This window comes from Zootoca vivipara, chromosome 6 (assembly GCF_965207765.1).
Source record: "Zootoca vivipara chromosome 6, rZooViv2.hap1.1, whole genome shotgun sequence".
NCBI lineage: Eukaryota > Metazoa > Chordata > Lepidosauria > Squamata > Lacertidae > Zootoca > Zootoca vivipara.
This window is the reverse complement of record NC_142589.1, coordinates 34,699,049-34,722,968: the sequence shown is the minus strand read 5'-3', so window position 1 is coordinate 34,722,968 and position 23,920 is coordinate 34,699,049. Positions and strand designations below refer to the sequence as shown.

The following is a 23,920-nucleotide window of genomic DNA, read 5'->3' as shown; positions in this document are numbered from 1 at the left end:
CAAACCATAGAGACACATGTAACTTGTTAACTTTCCCTGGCACCTTCATCAATGCCACAATCGGGAGGTCTAGCCAGACCACAGAATGTTGGCTTTGTAGACAGTCAAAGTATGCTGCGTATGTCAAGAAATGACATCTATGAAAACATCAACGTCAGTGAGAATTAATCCCACTGTTGATACTGTAGATGCTGCTTTAGAAAACTCATTCGCTTCTAAAGGATCAAAATGGGAATGGTAAGGGGAAGCACCTTTCTACATAAGACAGGACTGAAGCCAAATCCAGGTTTCATTTCATGAAATATCAGTGGGTTAAAGTGGGGTTATTACTATTGATCGAACCCTGTTCTGTGAGATTTTCTGTGAGTGCGCTTGTTACCTGTGTTAACTGCTCCAACAAAACCAACATCTCATTCTTTCCCCCTTCATTTCACTCTTCGGGGTGTTAGGCTTAGAGAAACCCTTGCTGGCTTAAAGGCCACCAAATGTTAAATTAATTTATTAAAATATTAAATATTTTATGCCAGGTGAAAGTTTCACTGTACTCAGTGGGGCTTACTTTGCAGTGAAGAGGTATAGGGATGCACTGTAACTTGATTTGTCTGTGGGAAGAGCCTTTAAACCAGGGATGGCAAACTTCCTCTAGATGCTGTTGGCCTAAAACTTCCATAATTCCTATTGGCTGGGGCTGATGAGAGCTGTAGCTGAATAACAACGGAAGTGCCACAGGTTAGCCATCTCAGATTTAAATCAAAGGGTTTGAAAGATAAAATCTGGGTGGGTGGTTTGGTTCCGATGTGCGCTTCTTATCATCTTACTAAAACTCTGCATTAATAGGACACATTTCAAGAGTTCCAAACTTTCTGCACTCCTTTCAAACAGATAATAGACCAATATTGTTACAGTCCCCCTTGCCCCTACTGCTGAGAGATTGAGGAGGGGAGGCCTTTGGAGAAGTATGGGTTCAGTGTTCAAGTTACGCAATTTTAGTCCTCATTTCCGTTATCACTGATTTATCCTATCGCTATGGCTAGACCATGTGCAGCCAATTTGGAATGATATTTTTATCCTGGGTCCTCTGGTTTCCTAAACTTTAAAGTTTAGTTCCTGTTTCAAATGAGAAAAAAAGTTCTGGTATTATTATTATTATATAAGGCATTGTGATAGGAAACATGTGCCGAGGGAGCAATACGCCAACTTCAAAATGTGCTGCGTCTGTGCATTCGAGGGCTACATCTCCCTTCCTGATGGCCCAACTTCTAAAAGGTGGAATGAGAGTGAGGAGGCTTTATGGATGAGCCTGCCCAGACGGCAAGGCTTGCTTCTGATGTTCTGGAGGTGGGATGGTAACTTCTGGAAAACGCTTCCATGTGGCGGAAGCCTTTTGCGGATACTGTAGCAGATGCAGATGGCTTTTTGTGTGGATGTGGACGTGTGTGTTCGGCCACGTGCTGAGCTGGCATACTAATTTCCCACAGAAGGAGACGTCCTGGCTTGATATGCAAGTGATCCACGTAGAAAGCTGGTTGTGCCAGTCATGGCATTATGGTAATTATGATGCCACAGCAGGGCATGAATTGCTATTTACTGCCGATGCGCCACACTTTTGAAATGCACATGGAACAGTACCTTTAACTGCAAGGGTCAAAAACCAGATTTCTAGGAAGAGGGTAGGGATTTCAAAATGAATGACTAAATGCAACTGAACAAGAAGTGAGCATCTTGTTTGCAATGAGGGCATGGTACAGATTTATATGGTTTGGAACAGAATCTACTCATGAGATCTCATTTGAAGTACGGTGTCCATTTCTGGCTACCATAAGGCAAGAGCTGATAAGCACAACCTATGGTGACTCAGATGACTCAGCCACCCAGCTTAGTACCATGTATTCTGATTGGCAGGAGCTTGCTAGGGTCTTGCTCAGAGAAGGTACTTGATATCCTTTTAACTGGAGAGGCCAGAGATTGAACATGAATATGCATGCAAAGCATATGCTCTGCTACTGAGCTACCCTATATAATTCAAGAAGGACAATCACAAGAGAGTGATGAAGAATCTCCAACAAGACAAATTGGATCAAGATAGATCTAGTTCCTTCAACCTAATTCTAGATGGTAAAAAGCATGTTTGAAGCATGGTGATGGAATATGTACACCAATTCCACATGATTAAGATGTCAGCAGTAAGGGAAACATGTTTCTAGTGAGCCTGCTATAAAGCAGGAATGGATCTGAATGACAAGTTAGCACACTGTATTTTGAAATTATATACAATCTGAATTATTTTTTTTAAAAAAATGTATTTTAAGAAATTATAACTTGCCCTTCATAATGTAACCCCAGGACAGAGTATAATTGTGAGCATGTATAGGAAATGAATCCAACACATGCCCACAATTATGTGTATTGGATTCCTACTGAAATAAATGAGACTTGAGCATTACTAACTGCTGGTTGTGACATAAGGTGAATGGTTGAGCAATGGTATTTGCTTCCTGAAGAATCTGTGGACTTTCCCTGGAGACTTGAAGGTGAGGAGAATCATTTCAGAACACGAGGAAAAGGTTATCTATCTCGCGTTCATGCATGGGCTTTCGAAAGATTTCAGTGGGAAAGGATTTAATCTTCTACCCTTGGAATGACATGGACTTAACCTTGAACAATGATTGTACAGAGGCAGCATGCCAATGTTTGTGGAATTTCAGCATTTGAGCAAAAGATCTTGCTTAGTCATTAGACTCAAATTAGTCCTGTGAAACAACGATCGGGACACAGAATATGGCACTATTGGGAAATCTGTAACTTTATTTGGAGTTCTGCTCGCACCAGCATGTTATCCATCTTACTAATGTATGCAGTAAATCTGGAAGTCCTTTCCTTGTTTGCAGAAATGAAAAAAGAAAAGAAAAATCTTTCTGAACTTCAAAGTGCTTTAGATGTGATACATGCCTGCTCTTAAGGGATCACTTTATGGCACTTCCTGTCGGATTCCATTAAAAAATTGTGCACCAGCCAACATATGAAGCTCAATTTTAAAGTAAAATGGAGAAAACAAAGACTACCGTCTTATTGCCAAGTACTACCCTCAGGTCTGCACTCCTTATCTGTCTATATATGGATAACTTAAGTGTGCAAAAGGCTGACTGGCAGCCCTTATACTTCTACCTGAACCAGCAGCTATTCTGAACCACAATCAAAACGGCATGGATCAATTACTCCTCTACAAGGAGAATGACTGTCCTGTAGAAGGGAAAAAAATGGTACATATTGTGCTTGTTGTTCTTTTCTGTTTGTTTTTTTGGGGGGGGATGAAAATGATAAATAATAAATAAAATTCAGGTGCTACTATGTGACATCATGTACCCTTGAAAGAAACATGTAGCATTTATCACATGGAAATGTGATAAACCCATTCTGCTGCAAAATTTACCTTCCGGGGCTGGGTTCTGATCCTCGAAGCATGGCCTTGAGGAAATCGTGCTTCGCTTTGTTGTTTGCCTGGTCCACATGTATTACTGAAAAACGCAACAGGAAATGGCAATGTCTGCGATTACTTGCAATGAACGAAATGAACACAATTTGCTTTGCTAGTCACGTGCTTTCAAGGTAACTTCCTTTCATTTTAAGTCATCGAAACAGGTATCACCCCACAAAGCCCAGCTGTGGAGAGGAATGACATGGTAAGGCAAAAAATGGCTACAGACTCTATAGTAACGCTATTTTCTTTTTGATGAACAGGGGTCCATTGGATAAGGCAGGTATCCAATCACTATGAAATTTCAGTGGTATAAATTCTCACTACATGGGAACACACCTGTATTCAAATATTCCTTCAGCCAATGTCCATGATGAACAGTTCCTGTTTATGGCTTAGATGACTGTATATTATGATGTGACATGATTCTATTTTATTTTTCTTTCATTCTGGACAACGCTGAAGGATCACAGCTGAGTTGGGGAGCAGAAGCCCCCAGGTTCATTGGGCTGGGAAAGCCCCCTTAACCTAGTCTTCCCCAACCTTGAGTCCCCATATGTTTTTGGACTATTACTCCCATCATGCTGGCTGGGGATGATGTGGGTTGTAGTCCAACATCTGGAGGCCCAAGACTGGGGAAGGTTGCCTTAACCCAACATTTTAAGTAAGAGAGCTCATTTCAGCTGGAGTAGAATGTACCAAATGTTTAAATGTACCAAAGGTCTGCTTCTGTATAAGTTGTTATCATATGCATCCTTTGATGAGGGTAAGTAAATCCTTTTACTGTACTCAATTTCTCCCCCTCACACTGAAGGAAAGGATTGTGGGATAGTTCTTAATGCCCTGCTTTGAGGAATAGAATTAAAAACCAGAACCCACTAAACTGCAAATTTTATAAATAAGAAAGTGTAGTGTAGATGAACAGAAAGTAGACATAATGCTACATAATCCAGAGAAGTATCTACTTTTAGAAAAGGAAAGCAAAATGTAGAAATACCTGTGGGATTAGAATCCTTTTGTCTGAGGGCCCTTATAATGATTTTGTTGAGTCTTAAATACATTTAACTGCTCAGCTGTGCATATCACAGAGTTGGTTGAAATGTGGTAAAGAGGGGGATTCCCCCCACCCACATCTAATAAATACTTAATGCTTGTAGCCATAGGCTACTGCAAATACAGTAAAATCCCTATCAGCATGGACATAAAACATGGATAAATAGACTCTCTGTTCAAAATGTAATCAAAATTAAAAAAAACTTAAAACTTTCTAGGATTACTCCTAGATTTAACTGGGTCAAATTATCAAGCCACCTTCTACAAAGCACTGGCGTTTGGTTCAAGATTTGCAGCTGGATTTTCTTTGCAGCAATTGGAAACAGTGCAACTTGAAAGGATATATACTCGCATTCATCAGAAAATAAGTCAGTTACTATTACCTGTATTGCTCACCCATCTCCACTCACACTGTGACACAAGATAACCATATATTTTTTTCTGCGATGGGTATATGGTAGGCAGTGCAATAAATAATGTACTATATCAACCATTTCCATTTGTTTATTATCTGTTTCCTGGAGCACTCTTGATGCAAGGTACTGAGTGTAAAACACTGGCTCCCACATTTGAGTTACCTTGTCTTTGAAGACATTCTCCAAGTGACCCACCTTTTGAAGCAGGGCAGGTAGATTCCACTGTTGCTCCCCAGCAAGTGGTACTAGGAAAAACACTGTCCTTGAACTACAGGGAAGCACATTGATCTAAAGGTAAGGAAGCACTTCCTAACTGTAAATATAGAACATGGAACAGGAAGCACAGGAAAGCAGTGGAAATGCCCCCCTTTTTGCATAGGGGGCATTTCTTTTGGGGCACAGACATAAGAGACTGGTTCAACTCATGGGTCCAACCATCAGAAGCCCACACAATGACTTTTGCTAGTGCAATGGGGCTTCCCACCTCATCTGCCCCGATTGGCTCAGTGGTGGCATGGGAGAAATTCTAGAATAGCACCTGGAGGGGAGATCCTTCCATCAGGCAGGCAGAAATGCTTGCACTGACAGAGCAATCTTATTAATGCTGTGTTGAATTCCTCCCAAACACTTACAAGACATCTGCTGGTTATTGGACTCACAGCTTTCAATGGTGGCACAGGTCAATTCTGTGTCCAGGGCAGCTGTCTACCAGCTCCATCTGGTATGCAGGCTGAGCCCTTACCTACCCGCAGACTGTCTCGTCAGAGTGGTGCATGCTCTAGTTATCTCCTGCTTGGACTACTGCAATGCGCTCTCTGTGGGGTTACCTTTGAAGGTGACCCGGAAACTACAACTAATCCAGAATGCGGCAGCTAGACTGGTGACTGGGAGTGGTTGCCGGGACTATTTAACACTAGTCCTAAAGGATCTTCACTGGCTCCCAGTATATTTCCAAGCACAATCCAAAGTGTTGCTGCTGACCTTTAAAGCCCTAAACAGCCTCGGCCCAGTATAGCTGAAGGAGTGTCTCCACCCCCATCATTCAGCCCAGGCACTGAGGTCCAGCGCCGAGGGCCTTCTGGCAGTTCCCTCACTGCGAGAAGCAAAGTTACAGGGCCTTCTTGGTAGTGGCGCCCGCCCTGTGGAATGCCCTCCCATCAGATATCAAAGAAATAAACAACTATCTGACATTTAGAAGATATCTGAAGGCAGCCCTGTTTAGGGAAGTATTTAATAACTGATGTTTTAATGTATTTTTAACCTTCTGTTGGAAGCCGCCCAGAGTGGCTGGGGAGACCCAGTCCGATGGGCGGGGTAAAAAGTATTATTATTATTATTATTATTATTATTATTACTACTACTACTACTATTACTACTACTACTACTACTACTACTATTATTCATGTGATGGCTTATGGAATAGGGCTGGCTTGGCCTAAAAGGATCCATGCAGATTCCACCCCACTATTCCAATCCAGAACCATGCATGCATGCAGATACACAGATCAAATTCCTGTGCATGTTGGCTTATTTCTTAATTGCAATTCAGCTGCATGTAATGGCGCGCTCCCTCTCAAAATGAAAGGGAAAGCTTTTCTGGGTAAAAGCAGGAGGGGATGTTCTGTGTGTTCAACTGGAGTACTCAGATCTGCAATAGACTGCTGGATGGAGCACATCTCTTATTTATTTAAAACATTTATCACCCACTTTTCCTAAAAAGTTCAATGCAGTTAAAAAATAAATATACAAATACATTAAGTGCAATAAATCAAATGGTGTGGTACAAAATAGAAATACTGGGACAATTAATCTGAGGCATTCCCATAATTGCCTATATATCCAGTTAACTCTTTATTTAAATTTGCCTTGTAAAAGGAACGCAAAAATAAATAAATAAATAGCTTTTTAAATACCAGTTTGTGAAATTAGCTATGAGAACAGAAGACATGTGAAAAGTTAACCTATGGTACGTTAAACTTGTGTAACACTATTTTTAAAGGGAATAATTTGGGGAGTGGGGGAAGAGAACCGGGTGGGGGAAGAACTAACTGCCTCTTTCCATGCATCCTAAGGAAAATCAACAATGAAAGCCGGAATGGAAGTCATGTGATCCAATTGTCATATTGCTGGCAGGTTTATGCTCACACTGTCAGAAGAGATACAGGCAGCATCTAAGAATGCCACACAGTTGTCATTTCCTGTTAATGGCCCTGGCAGTCACGACTGTGAAAGCCAGTGGCTTTTATTGCTTCGCAATGGAGGGGATTTACGGTGGTTTCTTTCTTTTGCCCAGTGAAAGTCAGTGATAGCGATAATGTATGGCAGAGCGCTTGTCCTTTCTGACAGCCCCAGTAATTTAATCCCCCTCTCCTGCCAGAACAGGCAATAAGAAAGACTTTTAGACCAGCAGAGTGGGGAAAGCTACAGCCTGACATTCATCTCTTTATATCCCAAATAAAATAATAAAAAACGAAAATCCTTCAGTCAGGTTACGAATGTGGACACCGGTTTGGAGCATCTTCCAGTATCACAGGAACGTACATGAAGTTACAAATGTAAGCATTAAGACAAATTTTTATGAGCTGGATTTTACAGATACTATGGGGAAATAATTGATAAGAATGCAGCGGGCATGTCCAGTGATATTTCCCTTTTTGTCTGAAGCTACTGTCCGCATTAATTTTGTATTGGATAAATCCTTGTTATCTGCAGATGTTCACGCACTTTTAAATTATATTCATCTTGTATGGGACTTACAGCACGACACGAAGAGGGGGTTGTGGGAGCCAAGAGACTTAAACTTCGAGCCTGGAAGGACGAAACACCCAACATATATTATGCAATGGCCTGAGGACCTTACTGCCCTTGCAACGTTTAAGCCTATTTCTTATAAATGTCAATTTTGTTTGGATATCTATCAGGACACATATCAACTTACATGTTTAAAACTGAGGTGGATGTTGACTGATGGTCACTGTATTATTAATATAAGCTCTTGTTGGCTTGAGGACCAGAGATGCCAACCAAATTTTATCTCGGCCCCAGACTCCTGACCAAAAGTTGTTGGAGATAATTGAGGTGGATAGGGAGATAAGGACAGGATCTTTTCTGTGGTAGAATCTTTACCATGGAATCCATTCTCTAGAGAAGTTAAACTGGCTTCACCTTTGTTAGTTTTAACTGAGCCGTTTAAACCCTTTTTGTGCTTTCGGATGAATTTAAATATAAAGGTGTTTCTTGTTCTTAATCTATAGTTTGAGCTCATGTTTTCTTTCTTCAATTATTAATGGAATAATATTATTATATTATTGATATATTATGGTTTATCATATCCTTAAATTAGTATTAATTAGCCTGTTATGTCATTATCATTAATGTGAGCTCATATTTTCTCTCTCTTTTCTATTTGTTAAAGTTGTTAAATAAATAAATAAAACATTGTGGATACAGGATTTTGGGGACACCAGCTATGGGTAAATGAGGGCAGACTGGGGCACATATGAAGACGTCTCTATTTCAAACTTTGCCTCTGCAATGAAACCATTAAGTAGCCTTAGGGAAGCAACTCTCTGTTGGCCTCTGTCCTATGGGGGATAATAGTGCCGAGTTACCTTACAAGGCCAAATGTTGAGTACTATATTGCTATGACTACCCAGGCTTTTAATGGTTTTTAAGTGGTTGATTAATCTCGGGTTTTGTATTCTTTTTAATCTGTGGGGAGTTTCTTGGTATTATTATGCTGATGTTTGCTTTTATGACATATTGCTACTTTTTGCTCTGTGTTTTTATGACATATTTTACTTGTTTTTACGATGTATTGTTACATGCTGTTCTGTGTTAGTTTGTTTTTTTAATGTTGTAAGCTTCCTCAAGAACTATGGTTTGTACTCTGGATATAAATATTTTAAGCAGAGAAAATATTTGTGCCTGCTCCCAACGACCACTCTCATCCAAATTCCCATAAGGCTGCCACCCACTAACTTGGAATAGGGATAATATTGAGGAATCACACTGTACTGCTTAACAAAAGTCAGATGAAGAAAATTCCTTTCCTCCCTACACACTGCACACTAAATCTTATGTGCTATACTTCTGATCTCTTCTGCGAAGTATTACATGCTCCCGCTTCTTTGAAAAGCAAAATACAACAATTCTCATTTCACCAGTTTTAAAGCTTCCCGGAACACGAATGTCTAGATTAAGAACCAAAGCAAGAAGGCACAAACATGGAAAACTATAATTTAAAAAAAAATCTACAGGAAACTTGGTTTTTTGGGGGGTGGTGGGGTGGGGAGCGTGGAGCCTTATACAGTATCAGGGAGAGATCTGCTCTAAGCCCTGAAAGGGTTTAATATTTAAGGGCCCATGGATATTGGAGGGCATACTGAGCAAAAGATGTACTGTTGGAGCTAACAAGTCTCTGAATACCCGTTGCTGGGAATCACAAGTGGGAGAGAGAATGTTGTAGTAGTCATACCCTGGTTTTTGAACGCCTTGGTACTCAGACGTTTTGGCTCCTGAACGCCCAAAACCAGTAAACAAGTGTTCCGGTTTCCGGACATTTTTCAGAAGCCAAACGTCTGACACGGCTTTCGACAGAGTGCAGGAACAAGGGTCCACTGTACTCGGATCCTGCTTGTGGCATAGCTGCCAAGTTTTCCCTTTTCTCGTGAGGAAGCCTATTCAGCATAAGGGAAAATCCCTTTAAAAAAGGGATAACTTGGCAGCTATGGCTTGTGGGCTTCCCATAGGCCACAATGAGAATGGGGTGCTCATCTATGATGGGCCATTGGCCTTTTCTGGCAGGCTCTTCTTATGTTCTCATGAGCCAAAGATCTTATGGCAAGATCCCTACCACCCTTGCCCATTGCTCTCTCAGTACGTAGGAAACCAACAGATGAATGGGAAACAAGAATCATGTAAGTGAGTAGGTGGAATGCTCTATCCAAGGCTCCCCCATCAAACCCCTGGAGTCTCCCTACTAGTTACCCAAGTGAACCTACTGATGCCAGGTCTCTCTATTTCTTACCACCACACTCTCCATATTCAGGGAAACGTATCTCAAAGCTTAATAAGATATGAATGTGTCTTTCACCTGCACAAGCACCCCATTTTGTGGCATAAAGCAGTAAGTCTTAAATTAAACCTAGTTTCTCATTTCTTTCAAAGCAAGGAACTATGGCTACCAGCTTCAGAACAAACCAATATATTAAACCATGGTCTGAAGTCAGTTTAATAGCCTGGCTAGTTCCGAAGCTGGTAACCATAATTTCCCACGTCAGATAAAAGAGGAAACTACGGTTAATTAGAGTTTCCTGGTTTAACTGCAGCTCGAAAAGGGGCCCTGTGTCAAGGAAGTAGGTGGCATCTTAAGCTGGAATAAAATATTCTGAATGCAGCCAATGCCTTTCAAACTAACCTATAAACTAGGATAATTTGGGCAATCAAGCAGTATTTGATCTGAAGGGATGCTGGAAAACATTGTGACGGTGTGATTGATTTGACTGGTGTCCTGATTTCTGGACCTTTCAGCATTTTGCTTTCTACAGCCATGAAGGTTAGAAAGACACTTCTCTCTAAACCTGAATGCTGACATGGTCTCAGAATAGTACAGATGTGCCAAAATCTGTTCACTGGGGATGTGCTTCTGTCCCTTGTTCTGAAACAGGTCCCAAACATATGTGTGTGTGTGTGTGTGTGAGAGAGAGAGAGAGAGAGAGAGAGTGAGAGAGAGAGAGAACTTAAAAAGAATTTTCTGTGTTGCGAACATGGAAAGTTCCTTTCCTCTATCATCCTATTCAGAATCCAAAGTGCATCTAGACATCAATTCTCTCTTACCGCCCCCCCTTCTCTCGCCTTGCCTCAGGTAACTACAATTTGTCCAAATAATCAACTACTCACTCCACAGAGCCAAAGGCTTCTGATCTATATAGGTCTCATAAAAAAAACTTTGGAAGATTTCATTAATCTTGCCCCTTTCTATTGTCAATTCCCAAGCAGGTTTATATACAGCCAAGATAACATTCTTTAGGCCCTCGATCATTAATCTTATTTCCAGGCCCCTTTCTTGCCTTCTCAGCATTCTCATGGCAATATTCTCTCAGCCCTATGAAATATAAATGCTATTTCCTTGTTATCAGTGTCTATCAACTGAACTTAATCTTTGTTATTTCAATTATGGTGGCCTTGTCTGGGGAAAAAAAATCATTTTGTCAAGGTGAAATTAAGAGTCGACCCCAACGGTGTAACTATCTATTTTGAGTTAGAGGAAAGTATAAGGTCAGTTTGCTTGCATCTACAATATTTCCCCCTTAAAGTTAGAATCATCACTCGGTTGAGTTTGAAAACATGAGCATGACACTCGCCTGCTTACTATTGCTTTCCTATTTTCACCGCTAGCAGATCAAGTTATTTTAAAACTGACCCACATTGAGGCCCTATCCTGGGGCAGCCAACCTGGTATTATTCAGATGTTGTTGGACAGCAGCTCCCATCAGCCCCAGTGGCCAATGTTCAGGGATGATTAAAACTGTAGCCCATCAGCATTCGGAGAGCACCAAGCTGGCTATCCCTGCTCTACCCCAGGGATCTGATACTGAAACCAACATACACCAACATGGTGCCCATCACCCCTGGCCATAGACCATGCTGGCTGGAGGTAACAGCAGCTGTACTCCTATGAAATTGTGAAGGATGTTTGGAGGAACCTACTGGGGTACAGCTGGAGATGGCCACTTGCCAGAAAGAGCAGAAGATAGGGTCTAGTGGTAGTGATATCTCAACTTGAGCTTGGGGCAACAAACCTCCTAGATACAGGGCTGGCTTGGGGACATGTCTAAGACCTAGATCAGGAGAATTACATAGGGAAGGGGTTTAAACTCAGTGTGGGTGTGTATATAGTGTATGGTTACGAAGTGTTCAAATTTATTTCCCCTTTCTCTGTATGACTTAACTGTCATACATCTGACATACAACTGTCATAAGGACTTAACTGTCCTTATACATCAACCTTCCCCAGTCTGATGCGTTCCAGATGTTTTGGATTAGCACTCTCATCATCCCCAGGTAGCACATCTGTGCTGCCGGGGGCAGATATGAGTTGTAGTTCGAAACTTCTGGAGGGAACCAAGATGGAGAAGGACTGTTTGGATATGGGACTGGCAGATTTACATCACTTTCAGCAGGACATTTAAATATGAAGGAGAATAGATGTTAGATAGTTGAACCCTTTCCATCTTTCCCTAAATTCACTTAACACAGAGCTATATATAGTTCTTTACATGGATAGATTGATCCACATAAGAAGAACCAAAACACCACTTGGCTCCATCGTAGTATAACAATAAGATTTAATTTATTAATTGTAAGACTACCTTGCTTCTACCTATATATATTTTAAAAACACAGGCTTGAGGAATTGAGAGCACTAAATCATTACATTAGGTGTTGCTTATTATGCCAGAATTCCAAAAGATCTCTTTGTCTCAGCTAGGATGTAAAGCAGTTTTTTTTAAAGCCAGTCACAGTGCTAAGATATAAGTATAATGAGAACTCAATAAAAAGAATGTATTATTTACCAAGAAATAATGATTTCTCAAATTACATCTGGATTTATCGTCATTTTTTCCATGCAAAATCTAGGGGACTGCTAGTTTCCCTCTAAGCTCAAAGTACACTTCCTTCGCCAATCATGTAAATCTCAGTTTTATTAAAGAAAATATTCAATTAACCCCTAATATTCTACATACCCAAATCTAATTAGGCATGAATAAGAAATGGAGTAAAGCTATAGTAAACACACACATTCTGACTTCATTACTATTAGATTATTGGCTTTCTCACTGACATTATCAAACAGCAAATTCATTAGGGCACTTCCTTGATATGCTGTTCCCTTACCAGAAAAGCTGGCACTAAAGAGAAATTAGATGGCCAGTTATTTAAGCAATTCTCTAGGAAGAACAAAGCAACCATGTTGGAAATTAGTGGCGAGTTATAGCTTTGTGGCAATTACAGCAAAAAATGTTTCCCAAGAGGAAGAGTGGATGATGTACTCCTAGCTACCGTATATGCCTGAATGTGCAGCAAACAGAACCCTCAGGCTGCCTCACAGATGGGGTTCAGCATAAAAAGAATATGACACAACCAAATAGTTTAAAATGGGTTGGGGGAACCTCTGGCCCTCCAGTTCCCACTGGTTGGGGCTGATGGGAGTTGGAGCCTAGCAGCTTTGGGCAGAGGGGAGGCACAGATTCCCCATCAATGGCTTCAGAACTCTTTTTCCATTTCTAATGCACAGTCCTGCCCCCTAGGCATGTGACGTAAGGGTGGGGTTTGCTTTTCTGTGCTAGAGAAAAAATCTGACAAGTGGATGCTGACTGGCATATACAGGCAAAGGACAACCTAGACCACTCAGTAACAGGTGGAGATGTCAAACCTGTAGCAGGACACTTGGAACAGGGGAATAGTGTAAAGAAGTTGACTTGCTTTAAAGCTTGAATGTGAGTCCTGGTTTTGCCATGGAAGCGATATGAACTGTCTTTTCCTTCTTAAAAAAATAATACGTTAAAAAGAACCGCCTGACATCAGTTCAAATAATATGTTCAAATTGCTAGAATTAAAATGTGGGATGTTTCTTTTTGGGATTAAAAGTTTTAATAAAGCTGAGTGGGTGCATTCCAGCTTTCAAGTCTGAATTGCTGCGCAATAAATTTTGAAGCCCAGGATTGGGGGGGGGGAATAATGAAGTCACAAAGAGCACTTTTTATATGGAAAATGAATGCCATAATAATAAACCAAGTTGGCTGCTAACATAATTTCACTCCCAACTTCAGCCTTCTGACACAGAAAACATACAGACTAGATAAGATCACTCTCAAATAACAGCAGTTACTGACACCAACAACTGGATGAGTTCCTGATTAGCTACATCACTTAGAACAGTACGCTCTGTACCAAGGATAAGTGCAAGTTTTAACTCTAAGCTTTCTAATGGGGAATGTCTGAATGCTGGATTTTGTGAAATCCTGGGGATTAACGAATCCACAGATGTTTTCTGTATTTTACTGCATGACAATGTGCCATCAAAATTTATTACAGCTTGGCATAACAAACAGCATTCATCTGCTTATACGCGACACTCTAGTGTTATGTATAAAAATGATTGGGGGTAGAATCTGCCAAGCGCTGATTCCCGACAAGCACCACTGAATTGAAGCAGGGTTGAGCGTTTGATGCTCCTCCATTTGTTTGCCTTGTCAGTGCTATTTTTTAAATCCTGGGTGATATTCAATCACAATTAAAGTCCAAAGTAATGCAAGTTGGATATGATTCTTGTGAACATTGTGAAACTTCATTCATTCACTGGTGGACCAGTTCTGCTTATTTCTTATAGAATATTTCCTATAGAATTCATATTGGAAAATATGAGGAAAGCCTCTTCTAAAATTGTGAAAATTACTTATTAGTGAGGTTCCCCCCCCTTTGCCTAGTTTCTAATTTAATCAATTTTTGCTATCCTATTTTTAAAACGATCCCTGGAACAATTGTTAGAAATTTCCCCCTTTAAACAAGCCTAATGAAAACTGGTGTTCTTCCTGCAATACACTTCTGTACCTTGGATGAGAGCATGTAGAACAGGGGTGGTTAACTCGAGATGTTATTGAACTACAGCCCATTATTCCTGGCAATGCTAGCTGGAGTTGAGGGAAGACACAGTCCAGCTATATCTAGAGAGCACCCTGTTAACCACTTTTGAAGTGGACAATAGGTTATGTTTTGCCTATCCTTGCTTTAATCAACCAAGTATAAGGTTTCAGGGGTCTTGAAGAGTCTTAGTCCCTGCAACACCATGGCAGCTTGTAAGCTGAGAAAACAACCACTACAGCTGGGAATGCTGCTACAGCTTCCAGCCCAGAAGGGTGATATGGAAGAAGCCAATTGGATCTCATTGGATCCTCGCTGCTGATTCTGGATTGGCTCCTCCGTCTAGAGAGGGGAAAAAATCACTTGTCTGCAGACCAACCTGCTTATTTTTCTGATGATCCACTAATCCACTAGCTTGACCCTCTGAGCAATTAGTGGCTTGGCTCCTGGGCACTAGACCTCACACCAAGTCACTTCTGTGAGAGGCACTTGCAAGCTACCTGATGGCAACTGTTTGGCCACTCCAGGAAGCAGGATCCTAGAAGAGATGGAAGCTTGGCCTGATGGGCCTTACTTATGAAAGTTGAAGCATAACTTACCAAATGCCTACCTGCTAATATTCAAACTGGAATCATTTTAAAAGAAGCCACACCACTGGTGACTTGGAAACATAACAGAATAATACTTAATGAGCACATACCATGGCTATAATTGTAGTAGACCCGTTGTCCCCTTCTCGGTTTAGGAAGTGACACTGGGGTTTCATCTGCTGGGAAGTTGGAGAACTTGCACTCTACAAACAGGCGTTTTATTGTGTCATCCATTGCAACCTGGGATTCCGTTAGACTGAGGGATACTATTTCAATCCGGATTTTTTCACCAGACTATGACAAAAAGAAAGAAAGAAAAAGTAGCAGAGTATATACTTCTTGCAATGCCAAAATGTCACAACAAACTTGCACATCACACCAGATGTTTTGGATGATAAAACATGACTGATAGTTTATGACAGAGAGACAATGAGGTCCTGATGCACTGGGATTTGTAGTTAACACTGTCATTGCAACAGACCTATAGATTTATATTTTATGCTGGAAAAACTTTTTGCCAGCCCTGCTGCTGATTATGGTTGAGGATTGATCCTGGAACCTTTAACATGCATTGATGCAAGTTGTTGCTTCACATCGCAAAGACACTTTTCTGGGCCACATGTACTGTTCTCAACTCACAAGTGTTGCTTAATCTTAACCGGGAAGTGCCATTAGTTTTAACTATGATTTATTTGAACAAGTCAGGATCAGAAAGTAGAGTTTGATCTTGGCTTGTTTGGACAAACCACAGTCTAAAGCAAGAACATCCTGATTCAGGTAAAATGATAATCTGTGGTTAGTTGCAAGTGGGAGCTTCTGATCTTGCTGCTGTGCTGAACTAGGAGAGGGGGGCACACAGGCCCAAGGTTTGTCCGTGCAACAGAAACTAAGCCCTGGTTTGTATGTAATGCTAAACTATGGCTTTCCACTACGCACACAAGCCTCTGAGAGTCGCAGCAAAGCCTTGGAATTAAGTGCTCCCCCTCCCACAAGGCTGGGAGGAGGAATAAGCCATGATTCAATTTCATTTCCCTCAATTCCTGTACAAATTCATGGTTTTAAAATACTGAGTTGCAAAAGAAGCCAACTTCAAACAATGGATTACTGAATAGTTATTTGTAGCTGTACTTTATTGATAATGTTAATGTGTATTGTGTATTTTGCTTAGAGGCTTTTATGATTAGGCAGTCTGCACATTCTGTGAAATAAAATGTATAAATAAATTCATTCCTCCTCCTGGCTGTGTGGGAGGTGGGGCGAGTGATGGAGCCCAATGGTTTGTTCATGCTTACAAAGGCTAAACACTAAACAATGGTTGAATGTTACTTGCAAATCCTAAACTGTGTTTTATATAATCAACTTTTTATTTTGTTTTGTGTATATCGCAATGTTCTATTGTTGCTATGGCCGATGGCTGATGCAAATAAAGTTTCATTCATTCATTCAAACCCTTTTGATGTGCCAAAAATATGCCACAAGGCAACTTTCCTTTAGAATTTTCATGGGGTGAAAATGCATCCATGCACACATTAAATGTGCTGGGAAGGCCTGCAAATTCAAGCATGCAATCACCAAGTATTTGAGAACTGCATCCAAAACTTGGTGTGTCAGTCACAAGCCCAAACTTTTGGAGGCATGGATCTCTCCTGCACAGTAACAGATTTTCCTGCCACAAATACCAATGTCCCTTTAGTGCAGCATGAAATGTGATGGGACTGCAAGGGTCACAACAATGTTAGCTCTACTCAGAGTAAACCCAATGGGTCAATGTATCCAGAACTTAAGCTGAATACAAACAAACCCAAGGTTTTTCCAAGATGAAGAAAAATGTCCATTTTACCATAAGGGGAAGCATTTAAAAATGATTTCACCATGCAAAGATGAAAGGGAAAAGTAACTTCATGGTGATTTCCCTACATGTCAAAACTGCCAAAGCAAAGCATCTATGGTCATGACCAATCCTTGCTTTTAAAGTACATTTAACAGACATATAAACGCACATGGTTTTTCCAAAATAATTATGAGATTTGTTAAGGGTGCTGCGAATTGCAGTTTTGTGAGCTCCTAAGATTCTTTGGGGGAAGCCAGGCACTTTAAATGTAGAATGGGACTGTGACCTATGAGTATACAAGTGTGTTTAAGGTTTGAAAGGCACTGCACCCTTATTTGGGAAGGGTTTTCATGTCAAATGCTAATAGGGCAGCACACAAACATTTTCCTGAATAAGTCAATGGTTTCAAAGAATGCATAACCACTGTGATTTCAAAATTAGGCTACACAGAAGAACATTCAAAGCATGAGATTCTGCTCTTCAAAGAGCAAACCTAGCACCTTGTAGATCTCAGCTGTCAAGTTCTGCTTAACTTTTCTCTTTATGGCTCCCTCTCTACATTAAAGACTATTTCTCCTGTGTGTGGAATTTGAAGGCTTTTGGTTGTAAATTCAAATCACTAACCTCGCAGTAATAATTACAGAATTAGAATAACAAGAAAGGGAGATCAGCTTTCTAGAGGGCTGGCGTTCAAATTGCAAATCAATACAATATTCAAGCTCAACATGGCAATTGTCGATGCGTTTTTCAGAAAATATATTCTATAATTAATCAATTGAAAGCTTGAGTACCCCACTGTAAATAAAAAATAAATAAATGAGCGTCCTTAATAAAGAACAATATTCATTCCTGTCAACCTCTTTCAATATTTGATGAAGTAACTTTACCCCCACCTTTTTTTTCAAAAGACATTTTCTTTTATTATGTATCCTAAGACACTTTAACTAAAAACCCAAATCTGAATATTTCAATAAGGTTGTTTTATTATTCAGTAGATTCATGGAAATTTTACTAGGATGACAGAGAAAATTCCACACCATTCTGTCTCCGCTAATACAGGTACATGGCTTCAGCTGGCAATATTACTAGGATTAGCATAGTATGATGAAATATTTAAAGGAATTTTTTTTCTAAAAACCTAATAAATCAAATGACTGCCAAATGTCATTAAAGTGATGGTCTTTGACTTGAATATGCTTTTCATATTCAAATTTGAAAAGAAAGAGATGAAAGCCTGGAAAGGTTACTCAGTTTCAACTAATAACCTCAAGCACTCTACATTCACATGCATAAAAAATGAAATTGCCTCTATTGTCTAATTTTACTTCGGAAACAACTCCTTTCGCCTTCTATTGTACAGATATATTAGGGGTATTTTTAAGTGAAATTCAGAGTCATTCCCCTCCAAATATTTAACTCGACTGTCAAAACCGGCTCATGCTGAGACGGCCGTCAACAAATGAAGTCCAAATGTCGGAGTTATGGATGTAAAGGAGACCCTTTATAATGTTTGATGGAGAAAATAATCAGTACACTTGTTTTATATTAAGGAAAGAAATGGCTTGCAACAGGAATGGGCAAGGCATATAAATTCACAGGGCTGGATGGTATGGCCCAACAAAGAAATCTGTATGATAAACATTGAGCATGAGGCTTAGCGTCTTTTTGGAGACATCTGAAAAAGAGGACTGCACTTCCAGAATGCTGAAGGATGGTCCTTGAAGGTGGGGAGTGGGCAACCTGTGACCTTGCATATGTTGCTGAACTTCTAACACTCATCAGCCCCAGCCAGCGCTGCAACAGTTACGGATGATGGGAGCTATAGTACAACAATTTCTGCAGGACCACAGATTGCCCACCCTGAGCTAAAGGGAGTACTGAGGTGAGGGCTGCTGTTGCAAGGGAGAGACGGTAGCTTGGTGGAAGAGTGCAAAAGGTCTCAGGTTCAATCCCCATGGAAGGTAGGGAAAGAACCCCCAGCCTGCAAACCTGGAGAGGTACTTCCAGTCAATGCAGGAAATAACGAGCCGGTATCAGATTCCCTGCTGTGTGAACATAGGACAACATACAGAACCCCTGGGTAGGCCCAAAACGTCAATGGGCTGTAGCCAATGTTAGTTCTATTTAAAGTAGGCCCACTGAAATGGGTGGGAATGACTAACTTAGAATTTCAGCGGGCCTACCATGAACAGAACTTGGTTGGATGCAACTCAATATTGTTGCAGTGGTACCTTGGTTTTCGAACGTAATGCGTTCTGGAAGACCAAGTTCTGAAACATTTGAAAACCTAGGCGGACAGTCACAAAAACAAATTGGTTGCAAACTGGATCTTGCACTCAGCGGAAGCTGTGTGGCATGTTCGACTTCCGAGGTGTGTTTGAAAACCGAAGCATTGACTTCCGGGTTTACACCATCTGAAAAGCAAAATGTTTGGCAATGGAGACGTTCGAAAACCGAGGTACCACTGCGTTTTCAGAATTTGGACTAGTTTAGAAATCACACTAAACCAAATTAACATTACAAGACAGTCCCCTGGTGAGATGGTTTCCCCTAGGTTCCCTCTCCTCCACAGCTCATGAGGTAAAGAGAAATGGCATTGTAGGCCCTGCCACCAATAAAGCATGGCGGCTCTTGGCTCTGCCAACCATGCATTACAGTTGATGCCTGAGGCAGGGAAGTCTTCACACCAATGCATGTAGCCTTTTCTTGGCCCCTGGAACCCTGAGTGATCTGGGGAAGGCTATGCATATAGCAGATCTACACACCAAGTGCTCCCCATGGATGCCCATGCTAACGTGCGGATGGGTAGTGGAAAACTGCATCACCAGGAATGGAGCCAGAGACACAGCCTTTTTCCACATGCTTTACCCCTTCCTGAACTCAGGAAAATGTGGCTTGTTCTGGATCTGAAAGGATGGTCTGATCTTGCTTTCTTTGACTTAACCACAATTAGAGTAAGCCACCGTTTCCCTGAGTTTTGGCTCTAATGGCTAACTGCAGTTTACTCACAACTAGAAATGGAAGCATTCAATCTTCTCCCCTCACACTCAGAGGAGAAGGGAGTGCGTGAACCCAAAGGCTTGTCATGGCTCGTTCTAATAACGCTAAACCATGGTTGAGCGTCATATCTGAATGCAGTCCCTGTAAGCCATTTTCAGCTGAACAGCTTTCAAAGAGGCATACAAAAAAACACTGATTTATCGTAATTAGAGGGGAATTAAAGTTAAAGCCAAGAAATCATGCTTTCTTGCGGTTCATGAGCGCATAAAAAAAAAAAAAGAATTCCTCTGAAGCTCATGATCTAGCCCAGGTGGACCGGGTAGTTATAAAGTCTAAAAATACATATATTAGAAAACCCCAAAAACAAAAGCTAGCTTTTTTCTTTTCTCTTCCAGGACCCCCAATTTAACTTAGTGTCTTCTTCTTTTTTTTTTTACAACATATGGTGCTCTGCAGAAACACAGCCACCTGGAAAGCCTGGCTTGTGCTCTTTAAAGAATGCCGAATGTCCAAATTAATTAAGAACCCTAAGATCTTAATTTAAGGAAAGTGATTATGACAGTTTTCACTAAACTGCTATTAGTGCAAGAAAAGCACACAAAGACTATCTATAATGAAGGAGAAAAGATGTAAACACACCTAGAGGAAAATGAGACCACCACGGAATAAATTGGTTTTGCTAAGATTTGCCTTGTGGGCACATTTGAAGATAACTTGGGAGCTGACAGCAGTTAAATTTTATTGTGATAATTGAAAGCTATAGTATTACTCAAAATGATCAAGTGCAGAGGTGGAGATGAGAGCAAGCAATTGTTAATTTTATTTTATTTCTTTTTTAGACTTCGCCAAAGAAAATGCAAATTTTCCAGTTCTGATGTCTATTTCGAGGGCCTGTAACAAGGCTTTTAATCAATGTATTATACATCAAATTGATAATGTTAACTTCTGATTATTCAAATGTATGAAATATTCATAAAGAACCATCCAAAGTTTTACATTTCCCTGATTTTTTACCTCCCCCTTCCATTAATTATCATGCCTGGAAGCTTTTTTAGCAAAAGCACCAGTCATCATCTTGACTCAACCTGACAAGCTAGCAAGGCCCAATTACGTTGGCACTCTGTGGCACTTTGATGTAGTGGAAACGAAAAGAGATAGGGGCAAATTGTATAGCACATTATGTTAATGACATGATTTAATCCAGCCACTAAACTTTATGTAGCCTGTTAAAAAAGATGCTAACACTAATTACGCCACTTTGGAAAGGAAAAAGAAGGGGACAAGCATTTCCTACCGACAAAGCGAAGCTCATAAATGTTGTAAATGCAATGAAACAAAATGAAGTAATCTATGATTAATTATACATAACAGAGAAGAAAAAGAAGGAGAAAAAGCAAGTGGTATAGTTAAATCCTGGGTGGAAAAAATATCTGTTAAGATTCCTTTTATGATCAACATAACTAAGAAATAACCATGGACTGTTTGATTTGCAACCTGCAAGAAGGGAACAGCATAATCTTAAGTGGCTGAAACCATGTGGCTTGCCATTTGGATTCACAGGATAATTAGCAAGGCAATCTCTAAATAAAATCGGAAGTTGTGTTTACAGCGTTGGAACAGCCTTGGGGATATTTATCTCACTGATAAAAATAAGAAGCTGGATCTTGAACAAAGGTTTTAGTTAGGTTTTTTCCCCCTCCTACAACCAACTAGGCATTTCTGGTGTAACGGCTTTCTTCCACCTACAGATTTTGATCGTAGCTGTAACTGATATTGCAAACACTTCGGCAAACGGCTATAACAGAAGCAATTTCAAGGGGAGAACCATAGCCCAGTGGCACAGCGCATTTAAGCTATGATATCTCTGCTTTAAATGACACACAAGAAAGGCCTCAAGTAGCAGGCCAGGAACCTCAAAGGTCTGCTGCTAGTTGAAATAGATGGTACATCTCTATGCATGCACCAGCACTCAGATTAGTGAATTTGTGGCAGTTCTTAATATATCCTTTAAATCAAGGTTGGATAACATATGACCCTCCAGATGTTGCACAGCCCAACAAGCCCCATCAGCACTGCCAGTTATCAGGGATGATGGGAGTTGTATTCCAGCAACATCCATAGGGTCATGGGTCTCCAACACCTGCCTTGAACATCCGATAATAATTGCATTGTGAGTATAAGAGTTCCCATTTGTAGAAAGAACTGCTGGATGGGGGCTATTAGGTAGGAGAAAGTCCCCTCGCCCCCTTTAAGAGTCATCTTCAGCTCAGTGGGATTTCCTTCCAAATTCAGCATACATCAAGCATGCCTAAGTCCCACTGAAGTCAAAGGGAGAGGTGAAGCACATATTTAATACTGACTTATTGAAACAAATGAGACTTTTGAAGTGGCTGGGTTATCCCCATTAATCTGAAGCAAATCTCTTGAGTTCAAGTGGGACTTAACTTTAACTTAACGGTCCTAGTCCATCAGATGCCTAAATGTACAGGCGCTCCAGAGCATGTGAGGACTTCTCTGTTCACAGCAATGTGAACTGAGCACAAAGGTTTCCCTTAAAACAGGTGACAGGTCATGCCCAAAGAACTGTCACTAGTTTAGTTTAACAGATGTGGCAGCAATACTCTGCAATGACATCTTGGAATCCCAGTTTGCCCCTGACATTGAAGTGAGCAGGGCAGCCGCTGCTCATGAATCACTTATGGAGAACTGGACTGTGCCCTTGATAATTAAGATTTCTCTCTCCATCTTGGACCAGTTGCTACATTTCGTCTTGGGCAGATGAGTGGAGAAAGATAGGAATAAAAGATCCACGCACCAAGCTCTTTAGAGGCTGCAAGATATTTTAAGTCCTCCTAAATCATTCTGGTTATAATAGAGTGCAACAATACTAGAGATTTGTAGACCCAGCTGCATTCTTGCAGGGCTCATTGGCAATGAGTAATTTTCCTATTTGGCTCACATTGTTACAGCTTAAAAGAATTTGATGGCATGGAATATGCAGTTAATCATAATACAGTTCCAGCTATTAAAATAATTTCTCTCTCTCTGTCTGGTTTAGATAGGTGGCAGAATTTCAAAATCCCTGTGAGGGATGATGAATAGACAAGAAGCCAATCAAGCACGAAACATTGTTTAATGTGCCTGGTTACGGGCTAAGATGTTGCACATGCGTTCTTTTCTAAGCTAGTGCCTAAACATTATAATCAGGCTGATATCAATCATTGTAGGCACAACACTAAAAATTCAAGGCCAGATTTTGAAGAAAGATGTTAAGAAGCCTGAAATAAGTTAGGAAATTCCCACACTCTTTGTCACATATATGTATACAGACACATACACCCTCCATCAAACATCACCACTGCCCCTCCCCACACCACAAATGGATATTCTGTTCTCTAAGAGTATTCACAAAGGACTAACTAGAAGTTGAACAACCTTCTTGATATTCTAAGTCCAATATCAATGGGTGGGGTGGGGGTGGGGGTTAAAAAGTCTTTGATAAGGTATAGATGGAAGAATTTAATTACACACAGAAAGAGACTAACCTGCTTAAGGCTTGTAGACACTGAACTTGGGACAATACAGTCATCACTATCTGTCACTGATTCAACAGCATCAGTTGCCTGTCTATCATCTTGGTCTGTTGTGAAAACAACCAGAACAGAAACAAACAAACAAACAAACACATAGCCAGTATTAAGTCCAGTTGAGATGGTCAAAGAAAACTGTTAAAACACATGGTATAAAAGCGAATGGAAATAGTTCCACAGGGTGGTGTACGATTTCTCTTCCTTGCAGACACAATGTGACACTGGCCAATCAATTATCATTAAATGGTCTGCAGAATCACCCGATTCCTCTTCAGGCCTCGTTTCACTTTGATTTGGCACTTGGAGAGATTCAGTGTTAC

The 23,920-nt window shown here is 40.6% G+C and overlaps 1 protein-coding gene across 6 annotated transcripts in view; it reads right to left on the bottom strand.

Moving 5' to 3' along the window:
- The window catches only part of RPGRIP1L (RPGRIP1 like), a 72,453-nt gene that overhangs the window by 5,015 nt on the left and 43,518 nt on the right, over positions 1-23,920 (bottom strand). For 5 of the 6 annotated variants that reach the window (XM_035119297.3, XM_088671943.1, XM_035119298.3 and 2 more), the window contains exons 22-24: positions 23,556-23,650; positions 15,290-15,473; positions 3,431-3,515 (exon numbers count right to left, since the gene is read on the bottom strand). In XM_035119297.3, the coding sequence (XP_034975188.3) occupies positions 3,431-3,515; positions 15,290-15,473; positions 23,556-23,650 (364 nt within the window). The remainder of the gene's footprint in view (positions 1-3,430; positions 3,516-15,289; positions 15,474-23,555; positions 23,651-23,920) is intronic. The other variant, XR_015950517.1, reaches the window with a different exon arrangement.